Source organism: Diadema antillarum, unplaced genomic scaffold, assembly GCF_040938485.1.
Source record: "Diadema antillarum isolate AM-2024a unplaced genomic scaffold, OU_Dant_1.0 seq00000975_RagTag, whole genome shotgun sequence".
NCBI lineage: Eukaryota > Metazoa > Echinodermata > Echinoidea > Diadematoida > Diadematidae > Diadema > Diadema antillarum.
This window is the reverse complement of record NW_027271817.1, coordinates 749,866-771,743: the sequence shown is the minus strand read 5'-3', so window position 1 is coordinate 771,743 and position 21,878 is coordinate 749,866. Positions and strand designations below refer to the sequence as shown.

The 21,878-nt window shown below is 40.1% G+C and overlaps 2 protein-coding genes across 2 annotated transcripts in view; one reads left to right on the top strand and one right to left on the bottom strand.

Annotated features, from left to right (window-relative positions):
• Nucleotides 1-20,289, bottom strand: part of LOC139742034 (rhophilin-1-like) — a 66,330-nt gene extending 46,041 nt beyond the window's left edge. Inside the window, exons 1-2 of the mRNA XM_071652596.1 lie at nt 19,902-20,289; nt 5,696-5,811 (exon numbers count right to left, since the gene is read on the bottom strand). Coding sequence (XP_071508697.1) covers nt 5,696-5,811; nt 19,902-19,958 — 173 coding nt within the window. The 5' untranslated portion in view covers nt 19,959-20,289. The remainder of the gene's footprint in view (nt 1-5,695; nt 5,812-19,901) is intronic.
• The window catches only part of LOC139742036 (cytochrome c oxidase assembly factor 1 homolog), a 425,467-nt gene continuing 420,726 nt past the window's right edge, over nt 17,138-21,878 (top strand). The window contains exon 1 of the mRNA XM_071652597.1: nt 17,138-17,700. The gene's annotated coding sequence lies outside the window, so the exon portion shown is untranslated. The remainder of the gene's footprint in view (nt 17,701-21,878) is intronic.

Here is a 21,878-nt window from a genome sequence, read left to right as displayed (position 1 = left end):
TAACCCTCAGTTTACAATTTGTAATTTATGGCCACGAACTAGTGATTGATTTAAGGCTCAAAACACAGGCCACAAGCAGAGCACTACCAGATTTCAAAGCTACTTTACAATAGGAAGTCAGGCCTATTCACAGGAAAGTGATTAGCTGGTTTAAATCAAAGGTTGTTGCAGGGTGCACAGTGGAGTAATTACCTAATTCCTGTGTGCTACCTCATAATCATGACATTTGAACTCCGCATAACAAGTTCAGAGCATTTTACTGTAACAAGCCATAAGAGTCATTATCCAGACTTGAAGATTAATCCTTGCCTCTCTTTCAGCAAAGGTGGATTCAAAACTGAACAAAATTGACCAGTGAAAACACTGCTTTTGGGGGGGGGGGGGGGGGGTGGGGGTGGGGTGGGGGTGGGAGGGGGCACAATAGGAAATGTAAATCCTGTAAGCAGCGATGCAGGTCATCTCCATGAGATACCAGAACCAGACAATAATCCTCATCAGGGGCCTCTATTCTCAACCTCTCCATCATTAATCCCTACCACTAGGTGCAGTAAACTACCAATACAAGGTTGGGAGTTGTAGACCTGTGGTAACCACCATGTGAGGATAACCTGCTACATTAGGCTGGCTTATACACTGACTGATCACGGAATACACTACATACGTACCTCTCATCAAAGTCAATAATCAACAATTACAGCACTACTATGTAGGCCTACAGCTGTAGCATTCAAATGTTATCAAAAAGGCTTGGACTGACAAATTATTTTGATAATTTTCCTTGCACTTTTTTCACTAAATTTATTTGAATAAGAACATGTCTGACACTGAAAAGAAAAGTCAATCAATTATTTCCATCTCACCAATACAACTTGTTTTTAATTTTCTAGAAGTGTTCAGCCTTGTGATACAGCTGTATCTTTGATAATTTATCTACAATTGACTTCACATAGACAATCATTCCCCCCCCCCTTTTTTTGATGGAGATATTGAACTATCAACACTCTGTACAAGCAGTGTATTCCTTCCTCCCCCATCATTTGAAACACCTCAGTAAATCTAGTGTACTGTACACAGAAAACAGGCATTTCCCACACACTAACCAAATAAATCATCCTCTGAAGGAATGAAACACTGATGTGTTGATTTGAGGAGCATTCATGCATGATTGCCAAATAAAAAGAAGATCTGGCAGCTCTAACGCCTTGTGCCAGGCAGTGTATCCAACATTGGATTGGAAGAATCTAACGTTCCATTCTGCGTAGTGACTCGAGAAGAAGAAGAAGAAGAAGCCAAATATTTGGATTTATAGATTCCTTGCTATCAATCATGCTGAGCAAAATGAAAAAAGTAGCTCTGTCTGAAAAGCACACTAAAATTACAACATACATGCGATTAAATATAATGCACATCAATAGTACATGTATTAACTCAAAAGTTGAGGCTGATAGAATATTCGTGAAAGTTATTTCCTCTTACTTGCAACTCATATCCCCATCTTCCCCCATCGATAGACCAACTGAAAGTATAATATGTGTATTACTAGCAAGAAATACATGTGTTATTACACAGTCCTGAGTTATGATTATGAGGCTATACAGAGCACATTTCAATGTTTGGAAAATGACATGATATCTGTTGGTTACCAAATACTGCTACATTTTTGTATGAAAAGTGGATAATACACACATTTCTGGTTTCAGGAGACAGATAAAGCTACTTGGAAACTACTTGAAAAATGAATTCCTACAGACCACTGGAGCTGTACTCACTCTATCTTCTCTTGACATACACAACTTTCCCCTCCTTCCCCTTTGCTTTAGGTCTTTTCATCAACCCAAAGTGAGAACAATAGACATGGCCTTCATGAGAGTAATACCACAGAGATTAAACATAATAGGACTGTTAGGTGGGGGACCACTGATGACCACATTATAACTGTGTTACAGTGAGATAAAAGAGGATAAGAAAACACATTATTGAGGCTGCAACAGTTCAGGCATTGCTTGTAACCAAACACCACGCATGAAGCCCACTCACTGTATCCTGCATATATACTCGTGTATACTGTAGGTTACCATCTCTCACATTATACTGTATAACAAGGAATGTTCGCGTACATTTTAATTTTGCGAATTTCGTGAGCGCCAAGATTCGCGAAATTAACATGCACGCGAAAGTTCCTGTCTACACTATATGCACTGAACACCAGTGAAAATTTGTGAAAATCTCATGCCACAAAAAAGGCTGTCAGCTCCAATGCGTGAAAATTTAATGCCGCGAATATATCATGTTTTACAGTATTTCACAACTCCTAATGTATCACTTTCTCTTAAATCTATCAACTCTAATTTTCAAATGACACTGAACAATGGGTATCTTTCTATAGTTTAAATTGAGAAACTTTCCTCTATCTGGCTAAGAGAAATCACAGGTGCTCCTACGATCTCTACATCTGTTGTAATTTTTGTTGTTGTTGTCAAGATAAGGTTTTGATCAGAGACGCCTTTGAGACCTATGCAATAGCTATTAAAATATCAACCATTTACCCACCCATAGAAAAACAATCTAGAAAAAAAAAAAACAAGCCAAGGAACAAAAAAAGCCAGCCTCTCTAGAACTCATCAAATTACCAGTAAATGTATCATTTTGTCCTGCTCATTTTGCATTTTCTATAACTACATAATCACAAAGTATAAATTATGTACATGTATAACATGATCAACCTGTTGCGATCACAGCAACCTGTATAACCAACATGTGATTAACTATGACTAAGAAATATTGCTACATGTACATGCAAAGTAATGATAGTTTAAGAGAGCCAGGTGTAAACAATAACATGTCCTCTTCATCTCGTGACTGATATAACCTCACAGCATATCTATCCTTGGTCACAAAACTATAAGAAGAATGTTATGAGACAATTCTTTAAATGTAGCAAACTAACTCAAGCCAAGGTACATGTGTAGGTGAAATGGTTATTATACATGTACATTGTGATGTCATCAGACAGTTATGCAAAGAATGGCAATCACATTGACCTCAAACTCTGAGCACTGACAATGATCACTGTCCATGCGACATTCTCCCTCACTGCGCTCTACTACAACGTAGGACGCATTCCCCATGTCTGCGCCATTGGTAGTCTGAAGCTGGGAAAGGTGACGGCATTCATTTCTATTGTGACACTTTGCCCATTGTATGTTTACCTATCCTTTGTACCTGCCCACAAACCAAGCAAAGGGGATAAATGCCTTCCTGCCTATGCACAATGAATAGCCTGCTGTACATTATTTAAATATACTCCCAGTTCATAGAAATGGGGTGGAGCCATTGAGGGGTGACATTATCAAATATCATCTAGATGATTCAACTCGGAAGAAATGTGACTGATTGAAGCTAGGCAATAAAGGGTCATAAATTACCTAGGTTTTAACCATGTACTACCATGTAAATTGATTTATCCACATTTTACCACATAAACATGTCTTGATAGTGCAGTAAAACATTGCATTGCAATTATTTGTGCAATTTTTACAGCAGAATTCTCACCTTGTCCTCATTACATTGGTACCTATGAATTTCAATGCTTCATTAGATTTGCACAAATTCATGAACAAACCTACATGTACAAAAATTGTTCAATATAAGAGGGAAAACAGGAACTTCAGTCTTGCTAAATGTATCACTAATGTACAAATTATTTGCCAATTTAAGAGGCATTTGAAAATTCTGCTACCAAAGCAAAGCACATCCTAACTCTAAATATCAAATGGCTCAAAAGAACAGCTGAATTCTATATTATGAAACTCTAGTAATCAAGTTCGAAGATAAAAGATACAGCTATCTACACCACAAAACTCAATGATTTTTTTTTTCTAAAAGACTTGATGGGTTCAGATACATGTACCACATATGCAGGTATAATCATTCCTTCTTTTCTGCACTCATAGCTCCCATGACTCAGTGTTCAGATTTTCAAAAGAAACTATAGTATCATTGAAACAATGCATCCAGCAAGCTGCCATGGGAAGCCATGTGGCTATAAACTGTAGATCTAATTTGTGGCTGCTCACACACGATATCAGGGAGGCCAGAAGACGCTCACTCAAGCCTTCTCAATTTCAATCATAAAAACAAGCTCTCCATCAGATGTCTGGCATCCCCTAGCAGGTCGTCGCCATGACAATTACTGTTACTGGGGCAACGCCACAACTACATAATGAAGCAGCTGAGAGAGCGGAGTAGATGAGATCTACGGCATGCCACCATGCCGTGCAGTGTAGTGTGGCTGTGTGTAGACTATCTAATTCACTTCATGCTTTAGCTCTTGGTTGTAATGCCTTGATAACATCTGATAATTTGATTGCTGTGACCCCCTTACTCGACATTTTCTACTTTCTACTTTGTTTGGGTTGGATTTTTTCTTTTCTTTTAGGACATGAACATTCTTTTGTTTGTGTAGATTACTTCCAATGAGCTTTAGTGTTCATATTGTCATACAAAGATTTCTAGAGTGAGTTGTAAGGAAAAAAAGAGAAAGATTATTGGTGCTGTACCTGTCAGATTCATAGAACTTCACACTTAAAAAAGACTGTACATGACAAGGTAAATATTGCATATTATCCCATTTACATACATGTAGAACTTAGCAGGATGTGCATTATGTGCATTTGAAAGAGAGAACAATGTGAAGTGAAGCTATAAAACATTACATGGCACTTTTAAAAACAAACATAATGTCAGTAGAAAAAAAAAAAGTATTTCTTCACAGACCAAACACCAGGTCAAATCATTTCAATACTGTCTATCGATACCATTTCAGTCTTGTCAAATTATGTTTACAAAACTTTGGTAATGAGATTTTTTTTTTTCAGCAACCATGGCACACTACTGTGTCTTCATAGAGTGATCAGTACATCTTGAACGATCAGGTGCTGACTGAGAGTTGAGATAAATTTGGGTAGACATTTCTCTCTTTGACACTAAAATTAAACAGAGTGGCAAACAACACATCTACACATGTATGAATGCATACAAACCTGTTGAAACCTAGACATATACTTACTTCAATTTAGATTAAAACAAAAAATGTTGTAAGATGTTTGAAACCTTCAGTACCAGACCATCATGAAATCCAATGAATAAATATGATTGATAGCAAGACATGGTTCTCATCCTACACGCATTCTATCACTGTACACAAATCTCAATTTGAGACACTAATATTAGGCCTATACTTTGTGTGATGGTCAACTGTTCATATTTCATCTGACTTCGAGAATATCCCTTTAAAAGGATGATAAAGTTTTCGTTGAGGTGGGCATTCAGATTTTAACTTTTCGTGGGGTTGGTTTTGACATGGCTGAGATATTCCACAACAAAAAGGTGTGTCCGAACTTTTATCAAGACCACTTTGTTTTACTTTGTTTTTGGATATTTCAGCCATTTCAAAACTGATTGTCAACAAATAATCTTCAAATTCCTCTTAGAAATGTATGCTCTTTCACATTTCATGTAAGTGGTTTCTAAGTATCTCATAAAAAGTTAAAATCTGAATCCCCACCTCATCCAAAACTACTCGTATATCACCCCTTTAACTTGATATCATGCACCCTGCTACTGTATCCCTCCTCATCAGTGAGGCTAACACTGTGGCCCTTTAGGTACTTGTAAGTCTTACAACATCACTCACTTGAAGAGATTCTCTGCTCCTACTCGCATCCTCATCTCCTTGTTGATTTGCTGGTTCAATCTTTGTCGTCGGTTCTGCATCTTGCTACGCATTGTTTGTGCCAGTGGATCACAACCCTAGAAATAGGGAGACATGTCAAGACAATCAAACATCCCCACATCACCAACTTGAACTTTGTCACATGAAATCTATAACGTTTAAACTGCACTATACCAGAGCCCTGGTTTATGAAGAATTAGAATAGATCATATACGGTAGTTGATTTCTATCATAAGTCTATGGCAGCCTGTGTGGTAAGGGAATTTACAAACGATTATATCTTTTGATAAAACAGGGCCCAGGTAGTACAACTGCACACTCATTGAAGAATGTACCTTTTTGTAGATCACAGTAACAACATAAACCTCAACACCAGAATGAATGAAATTTAGACTCATGACTTTAGAGAGGAACTGCATGCCACATTAAAATGTCAAGACCATGACATCACTACCTAATCAAATTGACTTTGATGTGAGTGTGACATGTTACTGTTCTACTAAATTCAAACACATACAGAAACTGACCAGAAATAATTAAGAATATTGCTGCAACTGACTGACAACTTGCCCTTCACTGACATAATTTGTCAATCAGTTGCAATGAAAACATCTCAACGGAAAATTTCATGTATTTGAAAGAAAATTGCCCTGCTCATTTTAACTCAAATTATTGTTTTGTGAAAAATTTGAAACTTTCATATTCCATAACGGTCTTACTTTTGATATAAATCAAACTTTCTATGTTTTGTTAAGATGCTTCTTTTTGTTTTACTTCGTACGTGTAGTCGAGTCAATTTGAACATAGAATGTTTCCTAGTCAAATAGTAATCACAAACTACAAAAGAAATCTCACATTTCCTTTTCAGATTGCAGTACATTGTACATTCATCTGACAAAATCTGTGTAGATTACAAGCATTTTGCTTTGATAATGAGTCAAATCATTTGAGGCTAAAATGTGCTTGAAAGCATGCATGATTGCATTTCCATACAAAAACACCACACATAAGTTGTTTTCCAATGCTAGAAGTAACATATCAGAAAGAAATGAGGAGAGTAGATTCAAAAGAAAAATAAAAGGAACACATGAAAGGAATGATAGTCACTGAATTAATACAAATGTACATGTAGGTCATCTGATGACCCTTGGTTCTCACAACAGCATCTTACTCAGGCGCAACGCAACGCAAGAATTTCATCAATTTGACTGCAGGAAGGAGCTACATACTCTACAATTGTAAAATTTAGTTTGTGAATTCATTTGAAAGAAAGTAGTACATGCATGTATCATTTTCAACTTTGATTCCCTGTATTGAAGTAGATGTACACTAGGCCCTACATCTACATAGTGAATTATATGAAAACAAAATCCCCAATGAAAATGTGTCGGTGAGTTCCTGAGATAGCTAGTTTCCCCATGAGTTTAATACATGTTACTCTTGGAGTTGTAGCGGTTTTCTACTATGTATCATATTGTCTGGCATTCTGGCTGTTGTAAATTACGCTGTCTGGCGACCCCAGTATTTTGTCAACATCCACGCGAACTTTCTTTGTGCGCCGACACATGACAGGTGCGCACTACATTCTCCGCCTTTGTCATCGTGCCGAGGTACGCGTATTTCACATTCCAACAGTAGTCGGATTTTCATAAACACACCCCTTGTTTTGCTGTCACGGAAACAACCTACCAATTAGTGGCGAGCTGCACATCTTCATCAGCCAATTACCACTCTCAAAGCTCCTGTCCGTGACACGTTTTCTCCGACCACGCTGTTTCATTTTTTTATGCTTCCTCACTTCACGATTAGCTTTCATCCTGAGAGCACGTTCTAATCGTTGGAGTCACTCACGTCCGCATATCACGTCCGTATATTACTTCCCACGTCTTTTCTCGCGCACGATACCTCGCGCCGTGGACTGTCATTTCTTACGGATTATTACATTTCATACGGAATATTACACTTCCTTGGATTTCATACCTCGCGACATTCGCTCCTTTTTATATCGCGACTCGCCCTTTCTTCATGCTCTACACTCCAACCTGGGGATTTTCTGTGTAGCTGCATTCAACGCGATTCGCGTCGTTACATCGCTGCATCGGTCCTGCTAGCGTGCTGTCGGTGGTGTGCAGACTCTATCAGGGACCTCGCAGTCCTTCGACCCAGCGCTCCAGCGGTGGATTCTACCCTCGCTTGTGCTAGCCGCGGCACCCGGAGGCTACTCCACGCTGTCGCTGGATCATTTGTACATATTTATATGGGACACTGTCGTCTTCGGACACCCAAAGTGCATTCGGAGTTAGTCCATATCATTTCATATTAGTTCGGGAAGTGCAATACCCCTTTCAAGGACACTGTTCACCTCTACTGGTGCCCTGGTGTTTTCTACAGTCCATACACTACTGTCATACGGTCGGCTACCATTCCTGCTGGTGGTACCTTACTTCAGCCCTGTCGTCCCGTTAGCCACTCGGTGAGTAATTGTTAGGTATTACATCATAGGCCCGTACCACAATACCTACATTGGTGACCCCGACGTGATAGTTTAGGGCCAACTTCACGCTTCTCATCCTACATCCCTCACCGTTCATCCTTCATCCTTCGCTATTACAATGACTACCACCAGCCCTCCGGCAGATGTCATAGCGAACCTCACGGCGCAGGTCCTTCTGCTAACTAAGCAGGTGTGCGAACTGGCCACACGTCTGGAGCAGGACGAGCGGCGGTCTCAGCGAGCACCACCCCGTTCGCAACGGAAACACCGTCCGCATCGGCAACCGCATCCAGCTAGCCAGCAGAAACTAGCGGCGACGAGCCCGTCTTCTGGCAGTGATACAACAGGTCGCCTATTTTACATCACAGATAGACAACACGGCACACGCTTTTTAGTCGACACTGGAGCTGAAGTCAGCGTCCTTCCTCCTTCAGCGGCTGATAAGACTAATTCTTCGCCCACATTTCATCTACAGGCGGTGAACAAGTCTTCTATCACTACTTATGGAGAGCGCTCACTCACGCTCGATTTTGGTCTCCGTCGCACCTTTCGATGGATTTTCATCATAGCAGATGTGCCTACACCCATCATCGGGGCAGATTTCTTGCGACATTTTGGTTTGTTAGTGGATGTCAAACACCACAAGCTCATTGACTCCACTACACACCTTTCTGTCAATGGTGTCTGCGCCCACAACTCTCCCTCCATCGTGAGTCCGATGTTCTCTCGGCCGGACGATCATAGGTATGATACTATCGTCCAACAGTATCCTATCACTCGCCCTACCTATGATCAGAAGGCCGTGAAACATTCGGTAACTCACCACATAGTTACCCGTGGACCCCCCGTGGCAGCCCGACCACGTCGCTTGGCAGCAGACCGCCTCACCATCGCCAAGGCAGAGTTTGAACACATGTTAGAGCTGGGTATCATCCGTCCCTCCAGCAGCAACTGGTCATCCCCACTACACATGGTGCCCAAGAAAACCCCGGGAGACTGGCGACCGTGCGGGGATTATCGCGCCCTCAACGCCAGGACGATACCAGACCAGTACCCAATTCCCCATCTGCACGACTTTACTGCCCAACTCCAAGGCAAGTCCATCTTCACTAAGATAGACTTGGTTCGTGCATACCACCAAATCCCAGTTCACCCAGACGACGTCCCAAAGACTGCCATCACCACACCATTTGGGATGTTTGAGTTCACTCGCATGCCGTTTGGTCTGCGGAATGCGGCCCAGTCCTTCCAACGTTTCATCGATGAGGTTACCCGAGGCCTGCCTTTCGTCTTTGCCTACATCGACGACCTCCTCATCGCCAGTGAGTCCCCTGAGGAACATGCACGTCACCTCCATACTCTGTTCGCACGGCTCACCGAATACGGAGTGGTCATCAACCCAGCCAAGTGCGTATTCGGTGCGAACGAGCTGGATTTCCTCGGTCACCACATCGACCAGCACGGCATTAGTCCACTACCCGAGAAGGTGAAAGTCATTCACGATTTCCCTCGTCCTTCGTCCATCAAGCAACTTCGACGCTTCCTTGGGCTCGTCAATTTCTACAGACGATTCATCCCCAGTGCTGCTGCAATGCTCACACCCCTCACAAACGCATTGCGCGATCTCCCCAAACGCAGCAACAAGCCCATCCCATGGACACCGGAGTGTGAGACTTCCTTCACTCGTGTGAAAGCAGCTCTTGCCAGCGCCACCATGTTGACACATCCTTCATCTGGTCTACCTACCAGTCTTATGGTAGACGCTTCAGACACGGCTGTAGGTGGCGTTTTGCAGCAGTTTTCGCACGGTGAGTGGTACCCCATCGCCTTCTTTTCCCAGAAACTTAAGCCTGCTGAGACACGCTACAGTGCTTTTGGTCGTGAGCTTCTAGCAGCCTACTTAGCGGTGCGGCACTTTCGCTATCTGCTAGAAGGACGTCCTTTCATCCTCTTCGCGGACCATAAGCCACTCACATACGCATTCCAGGCCAAGCCAGATCGTCATTCCCCCCGTGAAGTACGTCACTTGGACTACATCTCACAGTTCACTACTGACATACGCCATGTTAGTGGTCACAACAACACTGTAGCCGACGCACTTTCACGCATACACGTCGACGCACTTCATACATCCTCCGTCGTCAATCTACGGCAGCTCGCCAACGATCAGGAAGACGACGACGAGTGGACGACAACTCAGCAGTTACCATCCCTTTCATTCAGGCGTCTCCCCCTGCCTGATGGTACTGGTGAGATTTGGTGCGACGTTTCTACTGGAATCCAACGTCCTTATGTCCCCATGTCACACAGAAGGACAGTCTTTCACACACTGCACGACATCTCCCACCCAGGAATTCGTGCTACACAGAAGCTCGTCTCATCACGCTTCGTATGGCCTAACATGCAACGAGATGTACGCCAGTGGGCCAGGTCATGTGTGGCTTGTCAGAAAGCCAAGGTACATCGCCATGTCAAGGCTCCACTGGGCACTTACACTACTCCAGATGCTCGATTTCAGCATGTCCACATCGACATCGTTGGACCCCTCCCCCCATCTTGTGGATATCAATACCTCCTCACATGTGTAGACCGGTACAGTAGATGGGCAGATGCTATCCCAATCCGTGACATCACAGCAGAGACCGTCGCCAAAGCCTTCATACATCACTGGGTAGCCAGGCACGGTGTACCATCTACTGTAACTACAGACCGAGGTCGCCAGTTTGAGTCGTCACTCTTCAACGAGCTCACTAACACACTGGGCACGACTCACATTCACACCACAGCATACCACCCAGCTGCTAACGGCCTTGTCGAGCGTTTTCATCGACAGCTCAAGTCCTCGCTGAAAGCCCACGACCACAGCGACAAGTGGTATGAACTCCTCCCCATCATTCTGCTTGGTATACGGTCTACCATTAAGGAGGATATTGGATGTACGCCTGCCGAGATGTTATATGGCACGACTCTAGTCCTACCTGGTCAGATGGTCATCCCAACCACCACCACCACACTAGATGATCCTGCCAACTATGTCCATCGTTTACGTGAGTACATGTCCACTCTACATCCAGCCCACTCACGCAAACAGAACACCACATCTCACATCCCCACACATCTCCACAACTCCACGCATGTTTTTGTCAGACGGGACGGTGTACATCGATCTCTACAGACGCCATACACTGGACCATACAAAGTGCTGCGTCGATCTCCCAAGCACTTTACACTAGAGATCAACGGTAAGAGGGAGACCGTCACTATCGACCGCCTAAAGGCCGCCTTCTTAGAAGCCGCACCGGTCCAGCAACCTCCACCCGTCCCCGCCAGAACTCCGGCGACCACACCGAGCGCCCCGCTTACTACACCACAGCCCCAGCAGCGGCAGCAGCCTACGCCAACACAGCCAACGCAACCGCAGCAGCCGACACGGACGACTCGCACCGGTAGGCAAGTACGTTGGCCCGCACGTTACGTTCAATACATGTATTTTGATACCTGAGATTTTCAACCACTACTTTGTTTACCTTTCATTCATATCGATCGCCTGTTTTTATTTAGTCTTCACTTCATTGACCTTCTACTACTAGCGATCTGGAAGGGGGCTAAATGTAGCGGTTTTCTACTATGTATCATATTGTCTGGCATTCTGGCTGTTGTAAATTACGCTGTCTGGCGACCCCAGTATTTTGTCAACATCCACGCGAACTTTCTTTGTGCGCCGACACATGACAGGTGCGCACTACATTCTCCGCCTTTGTCATCGTGCCGAGGTACGCGTATTTCACATTCCAACAGTAGTCGGATTTTCATAAACACACCCCTTGTTTTGCTGTCACGGAAACAACCTACCAATTAGTGGCGAGCTGCACATCTTCATCAGCCAATTACCACTCTCAAAGCTCCTGTCCGTGACACGTTTTCTCCGACCACGCTGTTTCATTTTTTTATGCTTCCTCACTTCACGATTAGCTTTCATCCTGAGAGCACGTTCTAATCGTTGGAGTCACTCACGTCCGCATATCACGTCCGTATATGGCCTTTTTTACGATCAGTGGTGTAACTTTTGTACTCAGAGGGTCAAAATTTCAAACAAAATATTTTTTCATTTTTCTGTTTGATTCCTGTTGGAAAGTATTCAAATTTTTGAAAAAATAACATTTCAGACCTTAAAGCTGAAGAGTTATTGGTGTAATTTAAGGAAAACCCTGGCACCTGAAGTAAATTTAAGCAAAATTTTGTTTTCATGAATTGCACCATAATGACAAAACTCTGTAGTCAAACTTCACCATGCAAAGTTTATATGGTTAACAACAATATATAGTTTGTGAATCAAAACTATTTGGGGGTTGAATATAAAGTCATTTAAAAAAAAATACATGAGATTTATAAATTTTTGGTAAAAAACCAATTGACATGCAATTTTTAAGATTTTAACTATTCATTGGAGGGCAAGCCAGGTCAAACTCTATACTATAACAAGTCTTTAAGAAGGGCTACCTTCCTATGTAGGTTAAATGAAATTCCAATCATTTCTTTAAATCTTGGATTTTTCACACATGGATGTTTCGGAGGTGACAGTTAACATAATAGAATGTTTCGAAGGTGACATTAATATTAACACTCAGTTCTTTTGAGAATAAGTGACAATAACACAAAACTTCTTCTTTTTATCAATGTTTTTAATAATTATAACTCGAGAACAAGAAATTAACTCCTGTTTCAAGCAGATAAACCACACAGAACAAGTGTTTTTTTACACTTCATTAATTAGCATGGGTAACGGTAGTTTGCCTTCCATTTGGACGAAGGTTTGAAGCTAAATATTGTAATCTGAAGAAACATGGCATTCCATTTTCTACCTTAAATTGAGATGAGGGTGTGAGATCATTTTAGTAACGTTTCTTTGCTCTCAGAACATTTTATTCCACAACACCAGGGAAGAATCACTTCGTTTCGGAGGTGACATTCAATGTTAACATTGTGTTGAAATATTCATTTACAGTAAGAATATGACGGACATAAGCTAGATATTGTAACCTGAAGAAACATGGCATTCCATTTTCTACCTTAAATTGAAATGAGGGTGTAAGATCATTTTAGTAATGTTTCTTTGCTCTCAGAACATTTTATTCCACAACACCAGGGAAGAATAACTCTGTTTTGGAGGTGACATTCAATGTTAACATTGTGTTCAAGTATTCATATAGTGTATGTCCCCCCCCCCCCCCCCCAAATTTACAATTAGACTTTGGCATTGATAGCACCCAACATGATTAAATCAGCTAAAATCTATTTTGCAGAAAGCCCCAGTCAATTTGGTTAAGTGGTCTCAAAGAAATGTGGATTGTTATAAAGGATGTCAGGAGTCTGATTCTTCCAAGTTTAGCACTTGGATGCTCTTGGAACTGCATATTAAAGTGTAAACACAATATACAGAACTTGGAGGGAAGGGATTCCTGACATGCTCTACAAAAATTCTCATTTCTCTTTTACCTCTGAAGCAAATTGAATGGGGTTTTCTGTAAGGTGTGGGCAATGAGTTATATTTTCAATCCCTCAAATTGTATTTTAGATTGATTCGCTATCTTTAAAGTTATCGTTGCGGAGGGTACCATTGTAATTTTTTGGTGGGGACATAGGTTATGAATGCCAACAGCAAAAATTCTTATTTGACTTGTATTATGTTTTTGTTTGCACATAGTATTATAAATAGATTAATTCAAGGATGTTCATGAATTCTTCATCATTCTTGATAGCCACCATACAAATGTTATAATACTGGTGAAAGGTGTTTGGTTCATCTGGGATAAATTTTCTATAATACCAGATGCATTTAAACTATTGACATTACTAAAATGTATTTTATGTATCTTTCTGAATTGCTTGAAAATTACCAGCAAATCATATATATTAGACACTTTTGAGAGTAAAAAGTATAAGATAAGAAAAAATCATTTTATTGTTTTGGAGGTGACACAACACAGAGACAACCCAACTTCTCAGGTGTTAACGAATATATTGTGAACATTCATGTCTTTCCTCATGGCTTTAATTTTCAAATATAAGCTCTTTCTTTCAGTTCTTACTTGTTATTTTGTTTAGTTATTCTCTTTCATGATAGTGGATACCAGCTCATATTTTGTTTTAGATTGTAATTCATACTAATCTTTAGCAAGTTTTTACAGTTTGGTTAAGACAACAGTTTGTGTATTCCAGCTGAAGAGAGCAGCATAATGCTTTTGTGTGAACTTATGGGGAATTTTTTTTTTTTGTTAAGTAATTTTACCCATCAACTTCTCAGAAGGTCCCGGACACAAACTGGTCTCAAATAACCCTATAAGGGACCGAAAAAGGACAAGTTCACCTCAATAGACATGAGGGTTGAGTAAATACAGCAATATTAGTAAAACACATCAGTGAGAGTTTGAGGAAAATAAGGCAATCTGTTCCAGAGTTATGAATTTTTAAAGTTTCTGCTCAGTCAAAGCTGAATGAAAAGACTTCTATAGCTTGTGATGTCACACGTGTACAAGGATATAGAGAAAGTATCAAGAAAATTCAACATATTTTCACTTTTCTTGCATAACAAAAGAACACTTGACTTCTCTCTTTTGGAAGGCAGGGTGAATAATATTGCCCTAACATACATCAGCAGCAAGTTGAAGAAATGTGCACTTTTTTCAAAAAGTAAAGTTTTGTGAAATTCACTTATATTTTCTTTATATCGTTGTATGCATGTGACATCATACACTGTCGTAGTCGTCTCATCCAGCAGTGATTGCATAGATACTTAAAAAAAAACATAACTTTTGAATGGATTGTCCAATTTCCCAAACTTTCAATGATGTGCTCTACTAATGTTGTTGCATTCACTCAATCCACATGTATATGAAGGTGGACTTTGTCCTTTAAGAAACCATTTTCTTTTCCTTGAAATTCCAGTACTTAAAGCCAAATTCTAAGATAAAACATAATAACAAAACAAGGTAAACACGTCATCAAAATTATATTGAGATAGAACTACAAATCTTTTTTTTTGGATCTTTCCCTTTCCAGTCCTGGGGACTTGTTCCTCTGTTCACTTTAGTTGTCAGATAACTTCAATAATCTTAAAAAATACAATGTCATAAACAGTTGGTTCAACTTGGAAAATGTAATAATTATTGTCATATCAAAAAAAAAAATCACATAATTTTGTTTATGATTACCACGTTGTACATGGAAAAACAACAACTAAGAATTCAAGAACAAGTTGTGCACCAGCTATAGGCATGTGGCCTTTTTGTGGAGTTTGATTATTTTATGATTTTTTTAAGATTGTGGACTAGGGCATGCATGAACTGCCACATGTATCACTTTGGTATCAAGGGAATTCTGGTGAGCTAGGTATATCTACAAAAGTCACTTTTATTGTGATGATTTTGTAGATATTAAATGTATTTGAAAATGTTAATAGATAGTGAAAAGGAACTGAAGTCTTGCCTTTCACTATCACATAACAATATGGTGTTAACAAACAATGTCACCTCCGAAACACAAGAAAAAGCAACCTACATGGAAAGCTGTGATTGATAAATCTTCACAACTAAATTGCTTAAATTGGAAATCAAGCTTCTAAGATGAAAGCATCTATATGTTTACTTAACTAAAGCAGGAGAATTGATCTCGATTACAATATTATATATACAACAGATGGGTGTATTTTGTGCATTCTCTTTGTTAAAAAAGTGAAAAAATGTAAATTTGCCCTAAAACGTATAGTATAGTAATAAAAATAAGAGTGAGAGTGTGTTAGTTGATTTCTCCACTTTGAGACTTATGTTACTAAAATAAATGAAACCATTAGTGTACATGATATGGTTTCTCTTCAATAGAAATGAGCAAAAACTCTTGTTAACAGTGTTTTGTCACCTCCGAAACAGTAATTCTTAGTTTTTATTAGATCTTTTATTAATCTCTAGAAAATTCTCACTTCCTGTTGCCATATTACTATTTTCATCCAAAAGAGATTCCTGTCAATTGGACAGAATCAAACAAAATTGCTTTGTCTTCGAGAAATTATCAAATATAATACGCTTGTTGTTTCGGAGGTGACGATTGTTTCGGAGGTGACAAGTGTTAACGGAAAATTGTAAATTGCTCCGAAATGAAAACAACAGGCTATATTTCTACTACCTTCCTTCAGAGATAATGTGAGGGGATATGTTACATTTTTGTAAATGTAATGTATAACTGATGTCAAGAATAAAATAATCAAATACATAAATCTGTTGTCTCGGAGGTGACAGAAAAGTTAACGGAAAAGTTGCATAAATTTATAAACACTCACCAAAAAATAATAAGCTATTTGAATCAAATAATCTTTGGATCAAAGTTAAGTCAGATTGATTACTATTCTGTTTTGATGGAAATTAGCAAAGTTGAATTTTATAATTGTGAGCAAGAGCTAACTCAAAAGAGGGATTAATTGTTAACGGAAAATGTCACCTCCGAAACATAAAGTTTGGACAATTTCAGTCTTTAAAGAAGACAAAGCAGAACCTGGTAAACATAATAGTTCTTAATGTTGGATACCTGTCTATCACCACAACAACAAAAATAATGAAAAGGAATAAACAATTTAATATGCTAGGTCTGACAAAAAAACCATGTCAGAGTGCATACACCAAAAGTGTTGGATTTCAAGCATGTAAGTGCATGCCACATCTGAAAGAAAAAGAGAGGAAAGTTCATTAAGGTACCCAAGGTAGACACTGTGGGTGGTAAGTTTATGAGAAAAAATAATGCATATCTGTCAGTGTATAAGAAAGTTATACACCAATTAGTGCCAAAACCGTGTTTTACACCACTGATTGTAAAAATGGCCATATTACTTCCCACGTCTTTTCTCGCGCACGATACCTCGCGCCGTGGACTGTCATTTCTTACGGATTATTACATTTCATACGGAATATTACACTTCCTTGGATTTCATACCTCGCGACATTCGCTCCTTTTTATATCGCGACTCGCCCTTTCTTCATGCTCTACACTCCAACCTGGGGATTTTCTGTGTAGCTGCATTCAACGCGATTCGCGTCGTTACATCGCTGCATCGGTCCTGCTAGCGTGCTGTCGGTGGTGTGCAGACTCTATCAGGGACCTCGCAGTTCTTCGACCCAGCGCTCCAGCGGTGGATTCTACCCTCGCTTGTGCTAGCCGCGGCACCCGGAGGCTACTCCACGCTGTCGCTGGATCATTTGTACATATTTATATGGGACACTGTCGTCTTCGGACACCCAAAGTGCATTCGGAGTTAGTCCATATCATTTCATATTAGTTCGGGAAGTGCAATACCCCTTTCAAGGACACTGTTCACCTCTACTGGTGCCCTGGTGTTTTCTACAGTCCATACACTACTGTCATACGGTCGGCTACCATTCCTGCTGGTGGTACCTTACTTCAGCCCTGTCGTCCCGTTAGCCACTCGGTGAGTAATTGTTAGGTATTACATCATAGGCCCGTACCACAATACCTACAGAGTCAAATCTACTTTTTGGTCATTCAGGAATGAAACATCAAACATGAGCTGGAAGATTTAAGCTTCTCTGGTTTCAAGAACTCTGCAGATGCATAACGAGAACAAACAACAGAGTAGTCAGAGTAGCCAAAACAACAGTAGATGCAACTGAGTACTACCACTAGCTTTTTAGTGAATTTATTTTGGTGTCAACAGTACTGCATGATACAACAAAAAATTTGATTAGCAATTCTACCTTTAAATGCTTTCACTTCATCTTCAAACTTTGGCATCTAACATCAACTCTATGACTGTTTAACACAAACATGCCAAGTGAAACATCAAAGTTATAAATCATGGAGATACTACTGCAGCTTTCAGCTTGGTGTCCACCCAAAGCCTTGTGTAGCAAGAAACAAACCTTTGTTTAGCAGAAAAGAGAGTTAAATAACCTTGCCTAATGGTTGTTATTGTGGACACTTTAAAAGCAAAACTGAGGTACTGTACCACTAGAATGAATGCCTGTATAGTAAACAGTTTAAATGTTGAGGAATTGTTTCAAACTTCAAAGGCTATACATGTATGTTATGTATGTTATCTCTTCCTCTCAAACAGAGCTCCAAAATAAACTAAACACTTAAAGAAATATTGTAAGTGTACAGATCTATATTTTTATAATTTAGTATGAAATTAGTATGGAAGATCTTTGTCACATTTCCATTCACCTATTCTCTGAAAAGTACTCATTGAGATTCAATCATTTTCAGTCGCTTATTGTACAAGTTATCTCTTCCCAGATTAAATGTACAATGTACATCTCATGTGAATTCAGTAACATTGTAGCATTTCAGCAATACAATTATGTGTAAAGAGGGGAAAAATGTGTTTTCTCCTCAAACAAAATTCCCATTCGTACTACTGTGTGCTTCAGCTGTCTAATTCAGCAAAGTAGAACTTGTACTGTATTTCCTGTGCTTTGTTTTGTTTGTTTATTCCTGTTTTTATTTCCCCTTGATCTATTACAAATGCAACTTTGAAAGAAATGGTTTGGTGTTTATTGTTAGTCAAGTGAGCCATGTCAAGGACACCAAAAATAACTGTGTTACAGAATGACAAAACATTTCCTGTGTTGGGTGGAAGCGTAGGCCTAACACCGAAAACAGCCCACACAGCTGATTTCAGCTTTTACAATTCTGTATCACAGATATGGTACACTACATGGAAAGACCTTGAAAATTTTGAATAAAAGGGAAATGAAATGTCACAATAAGGCTTAACAGTACAAGCAGCTAGCTTACCACCATCACCTCACTTGAGGTCCAACTCACAGCATAAATTCAAAACAGGGAGTAGATTACTGTACAATCTATATACAGCTTGTAAACCAAGATGAGACAAGTGTTGTTGTTGGAGATTATGATGTGAACATTCCTAGAAATGTTGAATATTCAGGTCTACTTCTATAATTAGCAGGTCTGAAACTTCTGATGGCTAATTGGTAGTTTGGGCATAGCTTTCTGTAAAGAGTATTTGAAACTTACTCTAATATCACAGTTATCAGATCTTATTTCACACCAATCAAACCATCAAACACTTTTGTTTTCCCCCTTTGTTTTGGCCAAACTACCCCCCCCCCCCCAAGTCCTACTGAGGTGTTCGATTGCTTCAGTCTTTAATTTCTGGAATTTTGTCACGCCAAAGCCAAAGGTTAAATACAAATTTGAAGTTAGATTCTAGACAAAGTCTCATTTCCAGAAACATGACACTGACCGACCTGTCCTCCCCATAGAAATACACCTGTAACAAGTTAGGTTCTAGACCTCTTCTTTAGGCCTACAGCTTGTTTTGGTCAGCCAGGTTCACTGCGGAAAAGACTAAAATGTGTCAATATCTTATGAATACATGTTTCAAATGTTATGCAAAATGTAAAAATTTAATTGGTATATCGATCCAGTCACGTCTTTCTCGTCTCCGACTTTGGGCACAGGCAACCAACCCAAATCGACTCCACCCACCAACAGCACTGCGTCACTACCCCAAGTTTGGCACGAAGGCCGCGCCAAGCTCAACTCCGCAGCAAATGCCCGGCCCACCACGTACCACTGCGGGTGATTTGCATGCAATGATCTGGTCAGTGGTTTCACGCCAACAAAAACTGAAGATGTTCTTACCTTTCTCCTCGGTGGATCGTTTTCCTGGTCACCAATCCTCGTGCTTATAACTTCCATAATTTGACTACGTCCGACCTTATCCCAGTGGTCCTTTGGGCTCCTTGCTTTCGAGCTAGCTGTCAATGGGTTGAGATTCGAAAATGTGTTGTGGTGGCCTAGATGGTAAATCGATTTCCCAGCGCGACTGCTGGCTGTAACCGCCGAATGCTCCACTGCACTGCACACTAGCTGTACTGTCAAATTTTCACCTGTTGTGTGTGCGATGATGGGGGCGATCGGTGACGATCGGGCGTGTACACGGGGGCAGCTCAGTCAGAGATGTTGGCAGTCTCATCACGTCTTACGTCGGAGTACACAGTACACAGTCACACAGTGTCATTATAGCGTCCTCTTGAGTTTAGTACAAGTTAACTGTTGGACTACCAAGAAATGAAGGGCATTACCTTGCTGATACTGATTACTCAGTAGGCATAAAAATAGATCTTTTTCATCGAAACATGTAGGCCTGTCATCATGTACACCAACAACTCTTCCATGATCCAGACTGGGGTTTGTGTGTGTACACGGTGGTGTGTCGGGGGGGGGGGGGGTGGGGGAGGTGGTGAAGGGGTATTCTAGTGTGTATACAGGGCTACAAAGCTACATAGAGGGTGGCCAACATTACTGTCAGCAAGAAGTTATTCTAAAGGTCTAAATAATGCTCTGAATACACAATACCAATCCACTTCAAGAACACTGATATCTTTCTTCATTATTTTTGTCAAAGCTGTGAATGACATGTTTAAAAACTTGTCAACTCTCCAGGCACTTCTCCTTTATCGGTCCAGCTCCATGTTATAGAATCGGTACACTTCGGGGATTGGACAATTTTCTGAATACTCCACAAGAATTGTGGATCAGATCATTCTATTTCTATTCTAAAAATGCAATAGGTCCGTGGTGTTGGAGGGGCTACCCCCTCTCATCCCTGCCGTCAACAGATGAAGAAGAAATACACTGTACTTCAGGGTGTTAGAACCTCTAAGTCTATTGTAGGTTAACCGGACTAAGTGTGTGTCTACTGAAGAAAATTATTTTCAGTATGGTTAAACCTCTTACGTACATTTTTAATTTAGCTATTTGTACCGGTAAATGTCCTAATTCTTTTAAAATAGGCAAAGTGATTCCAATGTTTAAAAAAGACGATCCTTCACTTTTGACAAAAAATATCTATCGATTTCCATATTATTACCCTGTATCTAAAATTCTGGAGAAAGTTATTCATAAACGGTTGTATATTTTCCTATAAGATACCAATCATTTGCTCAAGTTGTCGCTAACCAATTCGTATTTAGACAAAAACACTCTGCTGATTATGATATTGTCCAATTATTGAATAATGTGATGACATAATGTTTGGGGAATAAAGAGCATCTGATTGGCGTTTTTATGGACTTATCAAAGGCATTTGACACCATCAACCATGACATTTTGATTGATAAACTGATGAGATATGGTGTCCGAGGTATAGCCTTGTCCTGGATTTGTGATTATTTATTTCAATTCAATTCAATTCAATTCAATTCAATTCAATTCAATTCAATTCAATTCAATTCAATTCATTTATTTTCATACTTCTCGATTATATGAATATCACATAAGAAATAATAATACAGGTTCTTTTACCTTGTAAACAATGTGCAAAAACAAACAATGTACATGGTAGTAACACATCATTGTAATGATAACTGGTCTAAATCGAATGGGGTTGAACAAAGAGAAGTATGACGGGACCTAAAACAACATGAAAACAAGCTTGTTTGGCTGTAAGACCCGAGTAATCAGTGTTTGTCCAACAGAAAACAATATGTAGCATTTCACTCCTCAGAATCCTCCAAATCCGATATTACATGTGGTGTCCCCCAAGGATCCATATTGGGTCCTTTATACTTTTTCTGAAATTCATCCTCGTTTCTTAGTTTAATACTTTTTGCTGAT